General features: G+C 49.4%; 2 protein-coding genes across 2 annotated transcripts in view; one reads left to right on the top strand and one right to left on the bottom strand.

Moving 5' to 3' along the window:
* LOC138165389 (cytochrome b-c1 complex subunit 6, mitochondrial-like) overlaps positions 1-21,272 on the top strand; it is a 290,341-nt gene that overhangs the window by 20,793 nt on the left and 248,276 nt on the right. The gene's annotated exons all lie outside the window — the stretch shown is intronic.
* Positions 1-21,272, bottom strand: part of LOC138165383 (phosphatidylinositol 3-kinase regulatory subunit gamma-like) — a 61,292-nt gene that overhangs the window by 6,211 nt on the left and 33,809 nt on the right. The window contains exons 2-6 of the mRNA XM_069093657.1: positions 11,349-11,460; positions 9,905-10,003; positions 5,820-6,000; positions 5,149-5,274; positions 712-854 (exon numbers count right to left, since the gene is read on the bottom strand). Of these exons, the coding sequence (XP_068949758.1) occupies positions 712-854; positions 5,149-5,274; positions 5,820-6,000; positions 9,905-10,003; positions 11,349-11,460 (661 nt within the window). The remainder of the gene's footprint in view (positions 1-711; positions 855-5,148; positions 5,275-5,819; positions 6,001-9,904; positions 10,004-11,348; positions 11,461-21,272) is intronic.

The raw sequence follows: 21,272 nt of genomic DNA, 5'->3' as shown, positions 1-21,272 counted from the left end.
AGCAGGGAGGATGAGAGGGGGAGGGAGGGAGGAAGGGAGGAGGGAGGGAAGAAGGAAGGGGGGGAAAGGGAGGAGGGAGGGAAAGGAAGGGAGGAGGAAGGAGAGGGGGGGAGGGAGTGAAGTGAAGGGGAAGCAGAGAGAGGAGGGAGCAGGGATCCACCAAGATTTCTGACTGGTCTTTAGGAGCAAAAATGTACATTTTTGTCACCATGGTGGCGTAAGCTTCTTGTGCTCTGGATCAGTTCAGACAAATCTTCCCCCCCATTACACTCGCGGGCCACAAGCTGCTAAGCCACCAGCCGCCCTGATGGCTTGGCGCCAGCTGTGCGCAGGGGGGTGGGGGTGGGGGGGAACTGGATGGGGTTTCAAAAGATCTGTGGGTTGGAATCTGGCCTCTGACACTGACTGAGCTGGGAGTCGTCCCCGAGGTCCGTCAATACCCTTCTCTCCATTCCTGGGTCACCTCCAGGTGCCTGGGCCCCAGCCCCTCCATGACTGTGTGCACATACCTCCTGCGGCATCTGAGAGCCTCTGGTCTCCTTTGCCCACACCCTCTACAGTCCCACCTGGACCTGCCGAGCTCTTCCTCCTTCTCCTGAGCCTTCCCTGACCAAGGGCTCCTCACTGAGGGAAGCAGCCTCCCGGCAGACCCTTCTAGTGCCCCCAGCAGGGGCTTCTCCTCCATCTGAGTGGAGCCAAGGGGACACTCACCGCTCAATCTCCTTGTCATTCCCCTCTCTCCGAAACCGCTCGATGTAGTCTTTGCTCTGGCGTTCCTGGGTCTGGCACTGCTCCTCAAAGATCTTAATTGTTTCATTAAAAGCTTCGATGGCCGTCCTCTTCATCTGAATTTCCTATAGGGGGAAAGGGAAGAAAATAGAACATGTTTGGTGGGTAAGACCAGGGTCCTGCCTGCCCTGTGCTAGGGGCTTCTCACACACCCATACCAGGAGCAGAGGTCAGAGCCCATCTATTCAAAGGAGACGAGTATAAAGGAGGACAGAGAAAGTGTTTGTTTCTATAGCTCACAGGGGAGAGAAATCACTTTAGGTAACAACAGTGACAATGCCTTTATATATCTCTGAAAGGTTTACAAATTGCTTTACTCACACTATCTCCTTTGATCTTCACAACTGGGAGGTAAATGCTCTCTTATCACCATTGTACAGATGAGAAAGCTGAGGCTAAGAGAGGTCAAGGGTCCCACAGCTATTAAGTGTCTGAGGCTAGATTCAAACCTAGATCCACCTGACTGCCTAAGGGACAATTTGAACTGGGCCTACAAACCTAGCCTGTTCTGTGGTCAGCTGGGGTTATTTGTGGTTTTTGAGGGGAGGGATGGAGAAGTAATTAAGAGCAAGGGGAAGAGGGAGACAGAAGGTGCCTGAAAAGGGCACTGAAACCAGGCCTTGAAAGCAAGGTTAAGGATGGGGCTTGGCCTGGAGCCTCTGGATGGCTGTGCTCCTCTGCCCAGCCTTCTGGGTGTGTGTGTGTGTGTGTGTGTCCATATATGGAGCAGAACAGAAAAAAAGGGTTCAAATGAAACCACAAATCCGCATTACAGACACTTTGCTTTTCCTTCCAAGTATATGAGAAACTCCACCTTGAGCTTTCAAAGCTGTCCTGCTGGTCTGTGTTCCTCTCTGGCCTTCCTTCTCCCAGACCCCTCTCCATCCCCACACCTGCCCTCACAGCCCCTCAGACATGACTTCCCAGTCTTCTCAACTCCTGTCATCTGCCCTTTGCCTCCATGGCGGTCCCACACAGGGCTGGACACACCCCTGCCCTCTGGAAGGCACCCACACCTGTTCCACCTTGACAGTTCATCCTCTTGAAATTCCTTCTCTGCCCATGCTGCACCTGTCCTCTTCATGAGCTCCAGTCTTCCTGCCCCTTCCTGGTTCTCAGGCCGTCCCCCTGGGCTGTGGCCTCACTCTCCTCTCTGTCACCAACTACCCCCTCTTGTCTTTTCTCTGTTCATCCCTCTCCTCATCCCAGTATTGACCGTCTCCATGTTTGCTAGGAGAAATCACAAAACCAAGACTGCAGGCTTATAAACGGCTTTACCATGCTAGCTCCTTTGATGCTCACAACAACTCTGGGAGGGAAAGGCTCTTATTTCCATTTTACAGATGAGGAAATGGAGTCCCCTCATCCTCCTCCTCCCAGCAGAAGACCTCCCCTCATATTCTACTGCAGAAAAAGATGGAGACTTTTAATCATGGTCTCCCTCCTCTCCCTAACTTCATGATTGATTGATGCCCCAGCAGCCAGGACCCAACCCCATCGCCTCCTCCTTTGCACCGGCCTCAGAGATGAAATGAATTTCTCTCTTCTCACAGGGGGCTCTTTCCCTTGCAAATGATGACATCTCCCTGTTCTAACTTTCACCCTCTCCGCATTGTTCCAATGTCCCCCACCCTTGCAAACCTTGGCCTGAACCTCCAGGTCCCTCCAAGTCAGCGTCAGGGTGTCCATCTACACTTCCTCCACCCCCTCCCTTCTCAGCCTTGCAGGCTGTCTTCCATCCCCACCATTCTCCCTAACCATGCTCCCTAAGGAGCCAATCATCTTCTCATTCATGGCTCCAATGGCCTTTTCTCAATCCCCATCCTTCTGAACTCTCTGCAGTCTTGGGAGCTGTGGACACCCCTCCCTCCTCACTGGGTTTGCAGGGCATTGCTTCCTCCTGATTCTTTTCCTATGTGCTGGACAGAACCTTCTTTTCCTTTGTAGAACACCATTAGACTCTTAACTGTGTTTGTGCTCTGTGGCTGACCTGGACTCCACTTCCTTCTCTCTACTCTTTCTGTCTTGGTGATCTCATCAACTGCCACAGATGTGCCCATCACCTCTATGCAGATGATGGAGCCAGCTCTCCTGAGCCCCTGCCCCACAATTCTTGCTGGTCATCTTCACCCAGATATGCCCAAGGCATGTATTTCCCCCTCTCCTCCCAATGTAGCTATTCCCAATGGAGAGGAATAGACTGCCACCCTTCCAGTCACCCAGACTGTCATCTTAAATCCTACCCTCTTCCTCACCCTCCACATCCAGTGAATAGCCATTTCTTGTTTAATCTGCCTCCTTCACGTGGCTCCCTGCCGTCTACGACCACCCTGGCACCTGCCTGCATGCCCTCTGTCCCAGACTCCCACAGTCCCCTCCTGACTGGTTTTCCTGCCTCCAGTTCCCCTTCTCCAATCCATGTACCTCACAGTCCCTCCTGTGCTCATGAAGTGCTGGGGGCGCCCCATCACCTCCCCCTGGGGCAGATGGATGGCTCCGGCTGCCCTGGGCACTGCTTGCTTTTGCCATATGACCAGCCCCTCTTCCTGATAACACCTTTCTTCTCCATTGGAGCTCCCATCCCCTTGATGAAGGAGCCTGTTCCCCCCTACTCTGCACTTGCCTCAGGTGTCCTCCTCCTGAGATCTTTAGGCAGGGGTATGCCAGCAAGTGTTAGTGCTGAAAAGCTGGCTTTGCTCTTATGGGAAGCCTGGGGTTCCTGATGGTAGAGCTACTCCCTGCCTTCTAGCCCTGGGCCTGGCTCACTGCTCATTCATACTATCTGTCCCAAATGAGCTCCACAGGGTGTCTGTCTGTCCAGAAGGCCATAAGCCTGTTGGTCACTTTCCCAGGGAGAGTCTTGGACAAATGGAGTCATGTCCGTTTTGTGGGTGCCCCAAGTATCAGCTCAAATGTTCAGTGCCCTAATGGCACTACCTCACTGATGCTGAATGTTACCAGGATACCTCTACCACTCTCCTGGCTGGGAAGGCTGGCCTAAAGCTTGGGCTCAAAGGAAGGATGGCTGAATAAATGACATACTCATTTCCTAAAGGTTGGTCCCTATAGCAATGTGGGGGAGGAGGGCCAGGAGGGGAGACTGGGGGGCAGGGTTATAAAAAGAATTCGTTTTTCCTTTAATTTTAAGGCACAGCCTGCTGGAGGGTCCCCCAGTCGGTGACCCCAGTGCAGGCCCCCACTTAGGAGCCAGGCTATGGTATAATGAATGTCAATGGCCCATAGCTGAGCATCAGTCACTATCCAAATGGATGAGAAAGCACAGTTAGGGAGCATGTTGGAAAGCATTTTCTTGGATCAGTGCTCGCCCAGAAGTGTATAAAGCAATGCCTGCAAACAGGCCCAGGCGCCATAAACATTCCTAGCATCTTCTACATACCAGGCTTCAGCACGGGTCAAATAAAACCAAGTTGGCCCTAACTTGGAAAGAATAAAAAGGAACCAGGAAGCAAGAGGCGGAAGGGCCAGGCCAAAACATTAACCCTCTCTGCACCAGGGCAATCTGTCACCAAAAAAAAAATACCCCTTGGTGGTTTAGATTTGTATCACCAGCAGTTAGTTCAGAGAACATGGGGAGGGCCAAAGGTAACTGCCAGGGGCCATTGGCAGCTGAAGGTTTTGGTCAGAGCCCTGGGACCTGAGGGTCAGTCTGTTCATCTGGAGAATGGGGAAGACGAGTCCTGTGCTACCTGCCTCCTATGAATGCTGAGCCTCTAACGTACCATGCCACAAGACTGTGTTACTCTGGTCACTTATGAGGCCCTGCCACAAGCCAGGACGTGCACATGTCCCACTCTCAGGGGCTGGAGAGGAATCTGGTCCAACTCAAGCCAGGAGAAGGGTGTCCTTATCTCCCTGGGCCTGTCAGAGGAGGGGGTTGGACTCCCTGCCAGCTTCCGTGCTGGGACCCTCTACGTGGATGGCCAGCCTGCTCCAAGACCTCCATGAGGCACCCATCCCTGCCCCTCCTGGGTTTGCCCTTGTGCTGAGCTTGCCCCACGGGCCCAGATGTGCCTCCAGGCTAGCTCTGTCCAGCCCACCCTGGCTTGCCCTCAGCTTTCCCCTCTGCCATGCTGTGCCCCTTCACAAATGGAAAGCAGGTGCCGCATCACCTGGTGTCTCTTTCCCAGGCTTCCCCCAGCCCTCTAGGCCCTTCTTCTCAGATCTGCTGCCTGGCTTGTGAATGTCTTTTCAAAAGGATGGTGGGGTCTAAGCTTAGGAGGAACTGACAACCTGGGCAGACCCTGAATGAGTGAATTATCTGGGAGCCCAAGGACAAAGGGGCCTCATGCCACAAAGCCCCCAGAGGCTCTGTCGGGCCTTTGTGGGCCAGGGACCCACCTGCGAGGTCCTGGTGTACTCCTCATACAGCCGGTCGTACTCTCTGCTCTTCTCTTGGTACTGGGAGTGGTATTCCTGCAGCTTGGTGCCCACGGCGTCGATGCTGTCCTCTTTCACCAGCTGATCCTGCACAGAGGATGGAAGGGATGCTGATGGCATGACGCGCTGCTTCTCCCTGGACCCACATCAGCATCACCCCCGCAGCCCTGAATCCTCACCCTTAATGAGTCCATGTCATCAACTAAACCCATCAGCCAATAGGCCACATGTGAGAGTGTGCCCAACCTGTGTCCCATGCCCATCCTGTGCCCCCTGCCCATGCCCATCCTACACCCCCCTACCTATGCCCATCCTGTGCCCCCTGTCCATGCCCATCCTACACCCCCCTGCCTATGCCCATCCTGTGCCCCTGCCTGCCCTTGTCCTGCTCCTCTGAATTCACACACATTTCACCTGAGCACTACAGCCTCACACACTGTCCTCCTTATTTTACATGGTCATCTCTGGGGTCATTTCTCTAACACTCACATATAATTCTGTCTCCACTCAACAAAGATGCCAAGAGTTTGCACTTTGCCCTCAGTGCCATCTGTGCGGCCATGCAGGACTCAGGAAGGCCCTTTGTGATGGCCCGGACGTGGCCCGGGTGTTGCCTGTGCAGCCTCACTTACCTGCTGGTACCTGGAGATGGGGTACATCAGCTTCACATCGAGCTTGGGGTTGTACTGGGCCAGAGACTCATGGCGGTAGTGATTGATCAGCTCTACCACTGAGCTGAACGTCAGCGGGTCAGAGAAGCCGTACTTGCCATCCCGATGGTAAATCTTAATCAATTTATTATTGCCTCCCTTCCTGTAAAACACAATGGTGCCCACTTGTGTGAGTGGCCTCACACCCTGAGTCACTAGGGGCCACAGGGAGGGCTGAACCACCCAGCATGGAAGCGGTGCGTGGACCTCAGCTCACGTGGGGATCATCATGCCACTCTCCTACTCCACCAGTGCAGGTCATAACCCTTCCATGCCTTCCCACCCTGGAGGACTGCCACAGGGCCTCCAGACCCTGTGCTGGTGGCTTCTCCTGTCCTCCACCAGTCAGTCAGTCCACAAGCACTTATTAAATTCTTACCATGTGCCAGGTCCTGCTCTAAGTGCTAGAAATGCAAATAAAGCAAAAAAGACAGTTTCTGCCCCCAGGAGCTTCTGTTCTAATGGGGGGAGATGAGACAGAAAAGGAATCTGGGGGAGGGTGTTAGAAGTTGGAAAAGTACACAGAGTCAGGAACAGAGCTGGGAAAGAGATGACCGTGGATGACCTGGGCACTACCTTTAATGGTGCTCTTCCCCACCCCCCTGGACTGGAGGAGGCCATGGGTGTGGGCGCACCTCTAGGGGAGAAGGCCCTGGGCACAGAGTCAGAAAAGCCTGGAGGCTCAGGGGTGCTTTCATCTCTGTCATCCCCAAGGCCTGGCATGTAGTAGGAGCAGAATCAATAGGTGAAAAAGTGGGCCTTTCAGAGAGAAGCTTCTGGGCATTAAGAGCTTTTGGTCATTTCCCCAAAACAGTCTAACCCATTCTCTTCCTCTGCTTCAATTCTAGGATAGTTCAAGACAGAAGTACTCATATACTAGCACTAAAGGAGGTCTATTCAGCAGCACATCACAGTCTGGACAATTAGCACTTATCATCCACTTGGTTTTTCCTTTGTAGATGGTCAGGTCAAACTCTTTGGAGTGATCATGAAGTTCAGCTAGGAATCCTGCAGTCAGCAGAGTGTCACTGCAGGCCACCCCCAGGAACACCTCATCCCTTTCGTCTCTGCTGATCTGTCTGATGTCAGTGGCAAAGCTCCTGGGTAAGCATTCACTCCTCTCCCTGTTTTACACCATAATTGCTATTAATAGTCAGAGGCTTGTGTTTGAAATTAGGTTCTCTCTCATGTTTCATCTTTCAGAGAGTCCTGGGGCAGGGTGAGGACAAGACCAGAAGGCTCCATGGGGTCCTCCAGTACAGAGGCTGCCTCCTCAGAATGTGACCCAAGGTGCCCTTGTCAGATAATTGAGGGAAGGAGTGTAGCTTGGGATCTGCTTGTTAATTAAGCTCCCAGAATGATGGAAATCAGGGTAATTAATTCTGCTCACTGTCATATTATCTTGTCACAGAGGTGCTAAAAGTCCCCAGAAGTGACCGTTTAAACCACCAACACACATGGGCAATTCTCCTGTCATCCAACTCTTTCCCCAGTTATGGCTTTTGTAGTTTCACATATATTTGACTGGCATTGGATCACCTTTATTTTGGAGTCAGATTTAAATTATAGGACAGTGTCTCGCCACAATTAAACATGGCAATAGGAGGCCTGCTGAACTCCTGTTACGACAGCCTCTAAGATGCCTAACAACTTAGCCATCTCCATTGGGCCCCATTTTTAATTCTGATTTTTGAAGAGGCAGGGGAAGGACATCCCAACATAGCTTCTTGAGGGCATGCCCTGATGAACTGGGGGCAGCTGTGCCACTTATTAACTGTGTGACCAAGGACTTTATCCTAAAGGCAAAGGGGAGCCACTGAATGTTCATGAGAGGGACAGTGGCACAGTCAGACCTGGTCTATTCTGTGACTGTTGTTTGTCTTTGGGTTGTTTCCCTCCACCCAGGCTCCTGAAGCTCCATGAGGGCAGGCCAGAAGGAAGGACCTTGGGGCAGGTCAGGAGATGCCTCCCTTCGACTGCGGTGCCCCTCCCCTGACCTGGGCAGCCCCCTTCAGGACAGACATTAACTAGCTGGAGGGGGCCGCGAAAAGAGATGCCTGGTTTAGGTCATGAGAGCCGGTGACGCTGTGAGAGCAGAGTGGACCCGGGTGTCTGGGAGTGCAGAGGGTAGAGCTAGAAACAATGGACAAGAGAGTCACAGACAGGCAGGCAAGAAGGATGCCTCCAGAAAGGCCACTGCGTGGGGGCTGGTGGTGTAGATGAGCTTTGCATTCAGGGATGGGCTGGATGAGACACCACCCAGGACCTTCCATTGCCCAGATTCTGGGAATGTCACAGATTTCATCTTTCTCCTCTAACGTCTACTGTAGTACTCTGCACACAGCTGGTGTTTAATAAATGCTTACAGAACTGGACTAGTTCTTTGTGTCACAACTAGGAAACAGTCTTTCAATACTGTCTGTAGTGACGCCTCCATACAGGTCCCCAGTCCCCAAGGTGCAGTAATGGGAACTCCTGGTTCCTACCCCCACCAAGAGGCAAAGTGCACTAAGGTCTAATAAGGGCAGGCCCTGGCCAAGGAGGGTGCCTTCGGGGCAGAGGTAAAGACTTCTAGCACACTTGCTGGTTGGCCTCATCAGAGGACCTATATTTGACCTGGTTTACTGTCAGGAAAGAGAAAAGTCTGTCCCTCTTCAGTGTGTTCAAGACTACACAAAGTGTTCCCCCCTGCCCCCTGCCAGCTTCCTTTTGTGCTCCTTAAAGGGCCCAATCCTGAAGCCAGAGGAAGACCTGCCATTGTCCGGCCCACAAGGGGGACAGCACAGGAAGAAGCAGGGGTGGGACCAAGGGAAGGCTGTGGACTGGGGAACTGGGGGAGAGGCCAGAGCTGTGCTCCTGGAGAGGCCACAGCATCACACACCCCCATTGACTGGCTTTGGAAGCCATAGAGGGGCCCTGGAGGTGCTGCAGCCAGGAAGGAAATGTGGAGGATGTCTGGATTAAAACGTGTAGGTCTCAATGGGCAGATCTTTTTTCTTTTGACTTTCCCCTAACAAATTTCTGTAAGTCCCTTCAGAATCAGAGCAGTGCCTTGACTGCTGGCCATGCTGAGCCTCTCCCCAGCACTGGTACTGATGCAGGCTCTGCCCAGGACCTCCTCCCACAGGCAGAATGAATCGCAGCCTTGGGACTGGAAGGGGCCTTGGAGAGAGGACGCCTCTCTGAAACCTTGGGGCTTTCTGTTTCTCATTAGCAAGAGCTGCTGAGCCCTGTGCTAAGGAGGAATGGTGGGAGCCGTACCTGGAGCTCCAATCATTGTCACAGCAGTGAGTCAGGGAGGCGGTGTGGCCTCACCATCAGAGACTAGGCTCCAGCTCCTTTGCAGGGGCTGACCCTCTCAAGAGCCGCTGGGCCGCACCTGCTCTGCCCAGAGATCACAAATAGTCAGAAGGAGCCTCCCAAGAGCAGGGAAAGGCTCCCCTTTTTATCTGGTCCCTGGTACTTAGCCCTGTGTTTAGCTTATGGCCGGTGCTTAATAAATGCCTCTGAGTGAACCTGGCCAAGTCACCTCCCTTTCCGGTGCCCAGGCAAGTCTTAAAGACTGGCCAGCTGACAACTCTCCACCAGCAGAGGTGGTTTCTTCACCTGGGAGTTCATGGGACCTGTCCACACCGCATAAGAGCTCCAACCGGCATCTCCCTGCACACCAGGGTCTGCAGGGCAGTCTGCACCTGACTCTTTTCCTTGGTCCTGAGTTAGAGGCACCACGGGCACCAATTTCAGCCACATTTTACAGGAGACCAGAGCCACAGGGAAGGAGGCAATCTGGCATTCTGAGGAGATGCTGCAGAGACACTGGCAGAAAATGAGGGCGAGGCCTGATGGTGGAGGGGCCGATTAATACCCATGATCCCACCAGCACGAAGCTCCCTCCAGCAGCTGGAGGCTGTAGGAGGAAATACTGGTGGGCTCCACTCTGCTCACCAGAGAGGCCCCACACAGTTCCCATCCCAGACACAGGCAAAGAAGCCAGCCCTTCAACTTACCGAAGAGTCAGAGTGTAGTCTCCCTGCACCTTGGTGGATGCGTCTCGCACCAGGAAGGTTCCATCAGGCATGTCCCGGAGTTTGTCATTAACCTCTTCCCTGGAGAAAAGGGAACAGGCCAGTCAACCCCAGCCAGTGAGGGGCAGCATGGTTAGTCTAAGGAGTGGCCGAAGGTGACAGAACTGAAGAAGTTGCCTGAAGAAGGCACTAGAGGCCCTTTTGGTCTGGTGGCTCCTTGTCTCAGGGACATCCTCCTTGGCACCCCTTGTCCCCACGTCCCCAGGATTATCTCTGTTTCTTTTTGCTCTATTATACAATCCAAGGGCAGACTGTATGCCCTTTAAACTGGCTCAGATTTCAGATGCCTGGGGGGGGCGAGGGGGGTGCTATTGTTTTTCTGGAGCCTTTGGGGCTTTCTTGGGCAGGTCTGAACTTGTAAGTCTCCCAAGAACCAGCAGCCACCCTCAGCTCTATGTAGGCAACAGGACCAGCTGGGCTGGTGGCATCTTGGAAGCCAAGGAGGCCCCGGGTCCAGAATGGTGGGCAGCCCGGGGCTGAGTGTAGGTTGGCCTTTTGGCTCAGGGCTTTAAAGAACAGGCTCCTTTCCCCAGAGGCTGGGCAGGGCAGGACAGAAAGGTGTCAGAGTCCCAGCAGAACAATCACCTCATCTTAGGAAAGCCACCATGTTTGTAACCAAGACCTGCCATGTCTCACATGGAGGGCAAGACAAGGAAAATCCCTTTCATTGGGCTAGGACATTGGACCCAGTTTGAGAAGATGACAGTCAACAGGGAGAAATGTAAAGTTTTACACTTCGGTGTAAAAAAACCCAGCTTTCCAAGGACAAGACAGGAGAGGCCTGCTTAGACAGCTTCAGCAGTGGGCTCTTCCTCTTTGGGGGTCTGCAGGGTAGGCTGGGCTGGGCAGACACATCTGGGATGATCTGACTCAGTCATCCCTTTCCACAGATGTGACTATTGTTAGAACCAAAGTTGACCTTGGTCTTTTCCTGAGATGTACAAGCAAAGCCTTGGAAAGATTTGAGTGTTGGAGTTTTGTGTCTATTGTCCCCCAGAAGCTTGGAGTCCTCCTCTGATGTGGAAGACATGACAGCAAACAAGAAATGACTGTGGGCCACATCCCCTATCCCCCTGGACCTCTCAGCTCCACTTTGCTCAAAGACAAGGCTGGTTCCTTCACAAGTTATGGGAGGAGCCACTTCTAGCTAAGGTGGTCTCGGAGAGAATCGTCTGGGCCTTCTGAGACCCAAGAAGCATTTAGGACAGCTCTGAGTGGGGAGAACCCTAAATTCTGAACATGAATGAAGCCCCCATGCAGCTAGGGCACTGCCACTGCCATGGGGAAGCCAAGAGCACCCTGGGACACCTTGGAATCCAAAGGGAGAAAAGGCGACATGAGTGTGGTGCCAGGAGCTTCTGCTTACCTCGAGATATCTCCCCAGTACCACTCTGCGTCAGGAAGGGAAAAACCCGAACTGTCCTTCATCCCATTGGCACCGGCTTGAGTCAAGGATTTGGGTGGCTTTGGCGGAAGAGCTAGGAGAAAAGAAACAAAAGGATTTAACAGCCACAAATTGTTTGCTGCTGACTCTTGATTTCCTTTACCTCGGGTGAGCCCATTAACCAATACATATGAAAAACCAAGTGCTCAACACAGAATCCACAGGCCTGCTAGTGTTGGAGAGGCCCAGGGACCCTCTGAGCAGGGGCTCCCCCCAGGCCCCAGGAGAAGGCTCTCTGCCTCCAGGGGACCCTCTGAGCAGGGGTGCCCCCCAGGCCCCAGGAGAAGGTTCTCTGCCTCCAGGGGACCCTCTGAGCAGGGGCACCCCCCAGGCCCCAGGAGAAGGCTCTCTGCCTCCAGGGGACCCTCTGAGCAGGGGCGCCCCCCAGGCCCCAGGAGAATGCTCTCTCCCTCCAGGGGAGGCTCACTTGCTTTTTGGACAGTTCTAGTCCTTAGACAGTACCCCTGATATTGAAATGAAGTATCTCTGTATCTCTGCACCTTCAAATATTGCACTCTACTCTGCATGGACTTTTGCCTTATGGGGCAGGGTAAAATAAGTCTGTCTCTCCTCTACTCTGCACATCAACCCTTCTCCAAAGCCCTGCAGACAGCCACCCCACAAGTCCCTTTTCTTGTGACTGCTAGTCACATACCATGGCTTTCTACATACTGTGAGTTCCATAGAACTGGCAACACCCCCTCATTTAGATCACCAGTGTCATGGTGTGGCCTATCCTGGACAAAATGACATTGGCATTTAAAACTTTTTTGTCATGCTGGTGACTCATGAATTTCCAGGCCACCAGGACCTCCAGACCTTCTTCACACAAAGTATTATTCTAAGGACCTTCTCCCCCTTTCTGGACCTGGGGCTATTTTATGCTAAATGGGGAAAAGAGAAGCACCCTAGAATTCTGCTGGGGGATTAGGAGTAATTTGGGGGTAACTGATTTTCTCCTCCCTAAAAACAATCTTGTTTTAATTCTACCAGAGCAGACACTGGTATTTCAAATGTTGTTGTCCAGAATCCCTCTGAAATCACAGGTCCCTACAATGGGCAAGATGGCAAATGCCCCACAGCAACTCAGCTGCTACCCACAAACAAATGTGAGCTGCAATTGTCAAGATATTTTAAAAAGCAGCAACTTTCTACAGCCTGAACTTTTTAATGGACTCCTGTAAGGGTAAGAGTACTTTTATCCTCTGAGGCAATAAGCAGAGAATTCTCTTTCAGCCTTTGAGCTGGAAGGGTTGGGTCCCGTGGGCCTGGACGTTCTCCACCTCTGCAACACACCTGACAAAGTGGCCTGGGCTTCTGCCAGCCTCCTCTCGGGGCAGCCCATTCCACTGTCAGGGTGAGAGCCTCCTCTTGCCAAGCTGAAGGGCATCCCCCTGTAGCTTGTACCCATGTCTCCCCTTGGGGGCCAACCACAGCACTCAAGGTTTCTCCTGTCCTGGCAGTCCTACAATACACTGGCTTCTTCTAGGCCTAGCTCCTACAGAAGGTCTCCCGAATGACCGGCTGTTAGCGCCCCTATTTTTCCTGTCTCCCAGCTGTCTCCCTCCAGCAGGTCAACTGGTTAGCTAACACTTGAGTCCCGGTTTGTTCCTTTGACACCCAGAGGATGGTCACCTAGTGATAAACATTTTTTAGTCATGGAAACCAAGGAAAAGAAGACAAAGGGTAGAGGGGGCTAAAAATGACACAGCTCCCAGACCATCCACAAACTTAACTATTGATGAGCTAGGGGTAAGATCCTCTTCCAAGCACCAATGAGTGGAAATATTATTGGAGGCCCTGGATCCTATCGACGATGACATTTTCATTGCAAATGGAACTAGAAAGACACTGAAGCTCAGTGGAAGGACACCTCACAGGTGGATCTTGGAGAGGCAAAAAAAAGGAACTGGAGGGATGGGTCACAGGAATATTATTTTGTGGGTCATCATGTGTTGTAGGACTAACAATAAGTATTTGCAAAAAGTCCATCATGAAAATACTTATAACTGATGAATGAACACTGGTTACCAAGGACAAAGTGGTCCAGAAATTCTATGAGAACTTGATGATTTCATGCAAATGTGGTAAAAGGTAAGAAGAGGGAGAAATATGGGAAAGTGTGTCTCAAGAGAAAAAAAGGAGAAAAGCTGCAAACTGTCAGATTCCATACCTCTAGATCAGGAATGCATTCTTAAAAAAAAAAAAAGGATTAGTAGGCCCTGGGCATTGTAAGCACCAAACACAAGGACAGGGACTACTTTGTAAAAGACAGAAAAATATTCACTATGGACATTAGAGTTATCCCTAAGTCAGCTATCTGTGGACAGTCAGGCTTCTGACTCATTGGGACTAAGATAAAAAATTTAAATAAACAAGAATAGTCATGAGAAAAGATATGGTGTTCATTTTTTTTTTAAGCAATCGGGGTTAAGTAACTTGCTCAAGGTTACACGGCCAGTTGTTTCTGGGTGTGGTGCTAAGTATCTGAGCCCAGATTTGATCCCCAGGTCATCCTGACACTGGAGCCGGTGCTCTTACCCACTGATCCTCCTGGCCGCACCATGGTGTTCATTTAAGAAGCCTTATCCCTGAATTATTTGAACAAGGGATTGAAAGTAAAAACTGGGAAATGGACAACAGAAATGACACTGACACCAAGTGTTACAATTTCATCCATAGTTAAATGATTAATTATTAATGATGACAGAAAGGAAGCCAAAAGGTCTCAGAAAGCACCACGTACAGCAAACATCTGCCTCAATTGCCAAATGGAGAGATATCTGCCCAAGGCAAAGTCAGGTTAGAACAAACCTGTCTGGGTGATGATAATATTAGTGCATAAAGTAGAGAGGAGAAGTGGAGGGGGCTTACAGAAGAAGTAACTGGAGAGGCACGTCTCATCTGAAGACGAGAACCAAGATGAGCATCTCACAGCAGGCAGTGGGAAGGGACGTGGGGAGCAGGAGCTGGCTGAAAGCCAGAGCCAGGAGGAGCTCTGTGGCAGAAGGGGAGAGGAAGGGAAGTGGGCTGGTCACATGGTAAGAGCAAGGGAGGCCACGTGGAAGCAGGAGGGCTCGACACCTGCCCCCAGGAAGACACAGACAAGTGAAGAAGAGGCACAAATGGACTGTGAGCTTTGCTGTTCAAGGGAGTACACAATACCTCAGAGCCACTTTTGGTTTTTGCTAAGACAGGTGTTGCTATGAATATGTTGGATTTTATTTCTTTTTAAAATGTGAACTTCACACCAGATAAAATGAGCATTACCATCTACAAAACAGAAAAGAAAAAGACTGTACATGAAGGCACAAATCCCCATTATATAAAGCCTGCATTTCCTTTTAAGTATCTAATAAACTTAACATGTCTCTTTCAAAGCTGTCCTGCATGTTTCTTCTAGCATTCCTTGTTTTCTAATGTGCATTTAAATTGCTTCAATGAGCCTCTTGTCTCTTATTTTTATTGGGGGGGGGAACCTTATTGGTAAATCTCTTCTTTTCCCAAAGCCCCTCCCGTTGAAAAAAAAAAAGGGGGAACCCTTGTAGCAAATATGCGCTGGTGAGCAAAATCAAATCACTACGTTGGTCATGTTAAAAAAAAAAGTATGCCCTATTCTGCTGCCAGAGTCTTCTATGACAGGAAATAGAGAGTATATCTCTGTCATCAGTGCTCTGGGGTAGTGGTTTGGAAAAAAAAACAAAACGGTTTGGATTGATGTCTTTTTAAAAAATTTTTTGCCTACATTTCTCTTACATCTTACCTCTTCCACTCCCAGAGAGCCATTCCTTACAGCAAAGATTGTTGTTGTTTAAGAAAGGAGTGGGGGGGAGGATCAGCAAAACCAGTGAGCACATTAAAAAACCCCCAGATCGATGTTTCGTGCTGTGTCGTCCCACATCCACAGAGCCCCATACAGGCAGAGGAGCAGGAGCTGGGGGTTTCCTCCATCGCCTCTCTGGGGTTGTTTGTGATAACTGATCATTTCACAACAATCACTTTGGGTTGTTTCGCGGTTGCTCTTCTGTTTGCATTATTGTAGTCCCTATGGATGCTGTCATCCTGGCTTTGCTCACTTCATTCTGCGTCCATTCATGTACATCTTTCCATGCTTTTCTGTTTCCTTGTCATATTTGTAATTTCTTCCCACACTACAGCGTTCCACTTAGTGTCATGTGCCACATCTGTTTCAACACTCCCTAGACTGTGGGCATTCCCTTTGTTTCCAGTTCCTTGCTACCACAGAAAGTGATGATGGGAATATTTCAGTGTCTATGAGATCTTCCCTCCTGCCTCTGACCCCCTTGGGGCACATGCTTAGCAGTGGGATCTCTGGGTCAAAGGGGATGGACATCGTATTCATTTTATTTTCATAATTACAAGCTGCTTTTCAGGATGACTGGACTAATTCACGGCTCCACCAAAAATGCATTGGTGTGGCTACCTCTGTTTCCCCCAACATGAACTATTTCCATCATTAGTAATTCTGGACAATTTTCTGGGCATTAGGTGAAGCCTCAGGGTTGTTTTGGTCTGCATTTCTCTAGTCAGTGATGGGGAGCACTCTCTCAGGTGTTTGTGAATACTTTGCTATTCTTCCCTTGAGAACTATTTATATTCTTTAACCACTCAGCTGAGGAAGGCTTTTGATTTTTACATAGGTTGGTTTTCTTTCCAACATTGTTGTTATTGTATAAACTGTTCTCCTGGTCCTATTCTCTTTCTTCTATGTCAGTGCATAGAAATCTTCCAAGGGTCTGAGAACCTGTCCCTTTTATCCTTTCTTATGGCACAATAATATTCCATGACATTTATATACAATAATTTGGCTAGCCACTCCAAATGACAGGCACCTCTTTGCTTTCTAGTTCTTAGCTACAACAAAAGGAGCTTCCATAAATATTTCTGGACCTATGAGTCTTTCCTCTCTGCCTTTGATCTCTTTGGGGTATAGCTCCTCTCTGCTCTGTTTCTGACTTCCCAGACTTTGCCACCAAGCCTCAGCTGCCTCTTATCCTGGAACCATGCCCCTGAGTGTCTCCCCTCTCCCTTTTGTGTGTTGTCTTCTCTCATTAGACTGTAAACTCCTTGAGGGCAGGGACTCTCTTTTTGTGTGTATTTATTTATATCCTTGGCAATTTGCACAGTTCCTGGCATATATTAAAGGCTTAAAAAATGCTTGTTGCCTGTCTGCCTCTAGGCCCAGGCAGAGGTAGCCCTGGCTTTACTGACTTGGGGACATGGTTCCAAATTGCTTCCCAGAATATCTGGTCTAATACATGCATTAGGGGGGTGTCTGTCTTTACCCAGCTCCTTGTAACATTGATTTTTTTCCCTGACTTTTATTATTTTTGCCAATTTGACAAGAACAAGGTAAAACCTCAGAGCTGTTTTAGCTTCTATTTCTTTCATTATTAGGGATTTGGGGCATTTTCCTTATGGTTGTTGATCTTCTGCATTTCTCCTTCTGAAAACTCTATGTCTGTGCCTTGGCCTTTTAGCTCCTAAGGAACAAACAGCGTGCAGTCTGTCAGACCCCAGACAGATGGATCCAGGGTAAACAATGTGAACTCTGACCAAGCATCTTGCGGTCTGTCATTTCTCCCCTTTCCTCCTGCCCTTGGCCTGAGTGATGGAGGAATCGCTCTCAAGTCTCACTGACTCCTGGAGACTTGCTCTGCCTTACTTTGTACCCATTTCAGTAAAACGTTAAATCTCTTGAATGTTTTTTTTTTTGTTTTTTTCATCCTCCCTACTTCACCACATACATCAAAGGCATTTGCTTGTTGAACTGTACTGAATCTAGGGCCTTCAGAGACACCTGATCCAAGTTTTTCAGCTCACTTGGCATTGATTTGGTTTCTGTGAAAGATCTTAATTGCATATAACTGAAGTTGCCTATTTTATCTTTCATAATCACCTCTGTCTCTTCTTTGGTTTAAACATTCTCTTCTCAAAGTTATGATGGGCTTATTTCCATTCTCTTATAACTTAAAAAAAATGATGATATAGCCTTTTATTTATGATTTGAGCCCTAGCACACGATTTTTAAGACTTTTTTACAAAAGATTCTGTGAAATGCTGAAAAATACATATATTCCTTGATATTCTCATTGAGAAATCACCAACAGTGTTTGCAAAAACACTATTTCCATTATTTTGTTCATCCTTATATAGTTTCCTTCTAACTGATTTTTTCTAACAGACTGCCCCTGCTCTGAGAGAGGGGTATCAGTGGTTTTCTGTGATTGCTCTAGGGGCTGCTGGATGGGGCAGTGGACAGAGAGCTGGCCTTGGAGTCTGGAAGTCTTCAGGCCAAACCCTACCTCAGACCTTCCCCAGATATAGGATGCCTGTCTGTATAATGGGGATAATAAGAGCCTCATGCTCCCAAGCTTGCCTCAAACACGATGACGGGCTTTGCAACCCTGAGAGTGCTGCATGAACGTATTGCTCAGTATCCTTCTTTTTGCATTTCCCCTGGCTTTGGAAAACAAATCTGGAAGCTGAGTGCGCCGAGGGCTGGGACTCAGCAGTGGCAGTGTCCCGCTCTGCTGTGGCGCCTCTAACAGCCTTGCTCCACTGGCATCATCCGCTTGTGCTGCTTCCTGCCTGCCTCAGACTTGTCACTGCGATCCTTTCGGACACAAAGCAGACTTGTCTTCTATCCCCTCACTTTGATTCTGTTTTAAATGTGTTTCTCATATGCAACTAAGTAATAATTGCTTTTCTTATCCATTCTTCCCTCCTTTTTAAATTGGGGATTGAATCCATCCACATTTAGGTCTATGATGTAACGTTTGGTTCTTCCCCCCAGCTCGAAAGCCAGTCCCTGTGGTAGGTTTTCCTCCTATTCATCTCATCCCCCTATCTTCATGAACGCCCACAAGCTCCCTGCTCCCCTTTCCACTGCATTCTCATCCCTACTGCCACGAGTACCCTCTTACTGCCCTGAAGAATGGCGCCTCTTCTCTCAGAACCAAGGAGGCTACTGGATCCTCTCCTTTCTCAGGGTTCTGGGCCACTGTCCTCCCCTGGAGCTTCTCCCCTGTCTCCCTTGCTGCATCTTCCCCTAGGCTGCACTGGCTCCCAAGGAGGATCCCCCAAGCCTCTGTCCTGGGCCCTCTTCTCTTGGCTCTCTGCACCATTTCACTTGGTGGTCTCACCAGCTCCATGAATTCAATCATCTTTATGCAGAGCAGTCCCAGATCTATGTACCAGGCCCTAACCTCTCTGCAGACCTTTAACCACCATTGTATGTATCCATCGAAGTGGATGGAGATATCTTGAAATTCACTTTGGTCAAAACTGGGCTCATTATCTTTCCCCTCAAACCCTCCCCTTTCCTAAGGTCCCCATTACTCTCAAGGACCACCATCCTCCCAGTGACCCAGTCACCTGGTCATCATTAACTCCTCACTAACTCTACCCCTCTAACCAGTCTCTTACTAAGTCCTGTCAATTACCTTGCGACATCTCTCTTATATCTGTTTTTTTTTGTCCTGAGAGGCTCCCTGGTGCAGGCCCTCATCACCTCACACCTGACTACTGCAGTAGTTGCTGGGGGTGGGGTTCTGCCTGCCTCTTATCTCTCCCCACTCCAGGACATCCTCTATTCAGCTGTCAAATGAGCTTCCTAAAAAGCAAATCTGACCATGTGCCCCCCACATATTTAATCAACCCCAGTAGCTTCCCCTTGCCTCCAGGATCCAACAGAAAATCCTGTTTGGTGTCAAAGCCCTCCATAACCTGTTCCCTTCTTGCACCTTACTCCCCCACATTTATTCAGCAATCCAGGGACACTGCTCCCTTTTTTCTCCTCCCATGCAATACTCCATCTCTGCTTTGAGCATTTTCTCTGGATGTCCAGGAATGCAGGGAATCGTCCGTCTTCCTCCTTGTCTCTGCCTTCTAGCTTCCTTCAAGCTTCAGTTCAAGTCGCACCTTCTGCAAGATGCCTTTCCTGGTTCCCCCACTGCTAGTGCCTTACACATAATAATCATTTAACGAAAGCTTGTTGATTTATGGACTTTTCCTGATTTAGGTTGGACCAGATGCCTCTGAAGTTCTTGAGAGTCTGTGATTTGGTCGCTGACCGGGGATATGTTCAGTTCTTGACCCATAGTAGGAGCTTAGTAAGTGCCTCTGTTGGCTTGTCTGGTTGGCGGAAGTGGCCTTCCCCCCTATTACAAGATCCTTGTTCCACCTCTGCTTCTGTGGGAATGTACAGCTCTGGCCTCAGAGCTTGTCCCGTCCTTGAATGGGATCCAGTCCCAGATCTGTGTCCTGGCCTTTCCTTCTCTCTCCCCTTTCCCAAGACTCAAGACTGCCACAACCTTATCCTGGCCCCTTCACCCCAAGCCTGGCACTAGTGAGTTTTCCTCTACAGAATCACACTTTCTAAAATACCGATCTCCTATCCTGGGTGCATCAACTCTTTCACAAACCATACGAATCGTTTTTACACAAATAAAAAAATTAACCTTGTCTAGTTATAGTTACATGCAAGGTTTGGTTTCTTTGTTTGGAATTTTCTTGCAAACTTTGACTACTTAACATTATATTTCTCTACTTTAGCTTTGGTTTCTTTTTAAGGAATGATTTTCATTCCTCCCTACTTATTTTTCCCTATTTGCCTGAAACCCATCTTTCCTTTTTTTTGGAGGGCAATTGGGGTTTAGTGACTTGCCCAACGTCACACGGCTAGTTTTTGTGTTAAGTGTCAGAGGCCGGATTTGAACTCAGGGACTCCTGACTCCAGTACCGGTGCTCTATTCACTGCGCCACCTAGCCGCCCCTGAAACCCATCTTAATTTGCTGATAATTGAGCTCAGTTTTCCATGACATGTTGTTTTAGATCACAAATTAGCTTTGCTTTTTAAAAAATCATGTCATTCCTTGCTTTAACTTCATGTAGTGTATGTAGCAATTCTCTACAATTCAGGGGTCTAGTCCTTGGTATGGGAAGGATTTTCTTTTGGCAACTATTATTTGTTGTTGGACGGCATAGTTTTGCATTTTGGCTGCAACATTTCCTGGTGAGTGAAACTTTGGGCTTCTTTCTGTGGGTTTTGTAAGTTTTAATCCTTTGTTGTGGGAAATTTCTCTGACTGACATCTTGAAGTATGGTTTTCACACTTTTCCTATCACTAAGTTTCTTTGTTAGGCCTACGGTTGCACATCCTTTCTTCTAATGCGGTTATATAGACCTCTAGGACTGACTCCTTTATCTTGCTTTTTTGATTGTACCCTGGAATGAAGTCCCTCTGTCCCTGTGGCAGAGCTAGGGTCCTCAGGTAATTACCAACCTCTCCAGCTAGGCAGGTTCCACCCAAGAGATGGCCTCAAAAGTCTGGAAAAATAACTCTGTTAACCTGATAAAGAAGGGTGATGTGGCTTGCGATGTAGTCATGGGCCTTCCCCCACATACAGTGGTGCTTCATGACTATCTTTCTCCACACTAGTAATTTGCTAAATTCTATGGTGACATTCTAGATGAAAAGGGACCAACTTCTCACGTCAATATCCTGAAAGGAACCAATTCTCCAACATGTCTGTGATCCAGTTACTGGACTATGCTACAGACAACCTGGGCAGAGAGAAGAAATAGATGAAGAATTTGGGAAGCAGCTCAGAAGCTTGACACAGGCAGTTTAGAACAGTGGTGGAAGACTTCAGTTATCCAGATATCTGCAGGCACTGTCTCAGCAAAAGTCAGAAGAGCTAAATACTTCACAACCTGACTTAAAGAGAACCAGCAGGGACAATCCCATTCTGAATCTGAATCTGAGTAGCAAGGAGAACCTGCCTGCTGGGGTAGATTATGGGGGAAGTGAACCCCTCCAT

This window comes from Petaurus breviceps, unplaced genomic scaffold, assembly GCF_028583685.1.
Source record: "Petaurus breviceps papuanus isolate PSGF00001 unplaced genomic scaffold, PetGlider_PUasm1.0 208, whole genome shotgun sequence".
Classification (NCBI taxonomy): domain Eukaryota; kingdom Metazoa; phylum Chordata; class Mammalia; order Diprotodontia; family Petauridae; genus Petaurus; species Petaurus breviceps.
The sequence above is the reverse complement of the archived record's forward strand: the minus strand, read 5'-3'. Positions and strand labels throughout refer to the sequence as shown.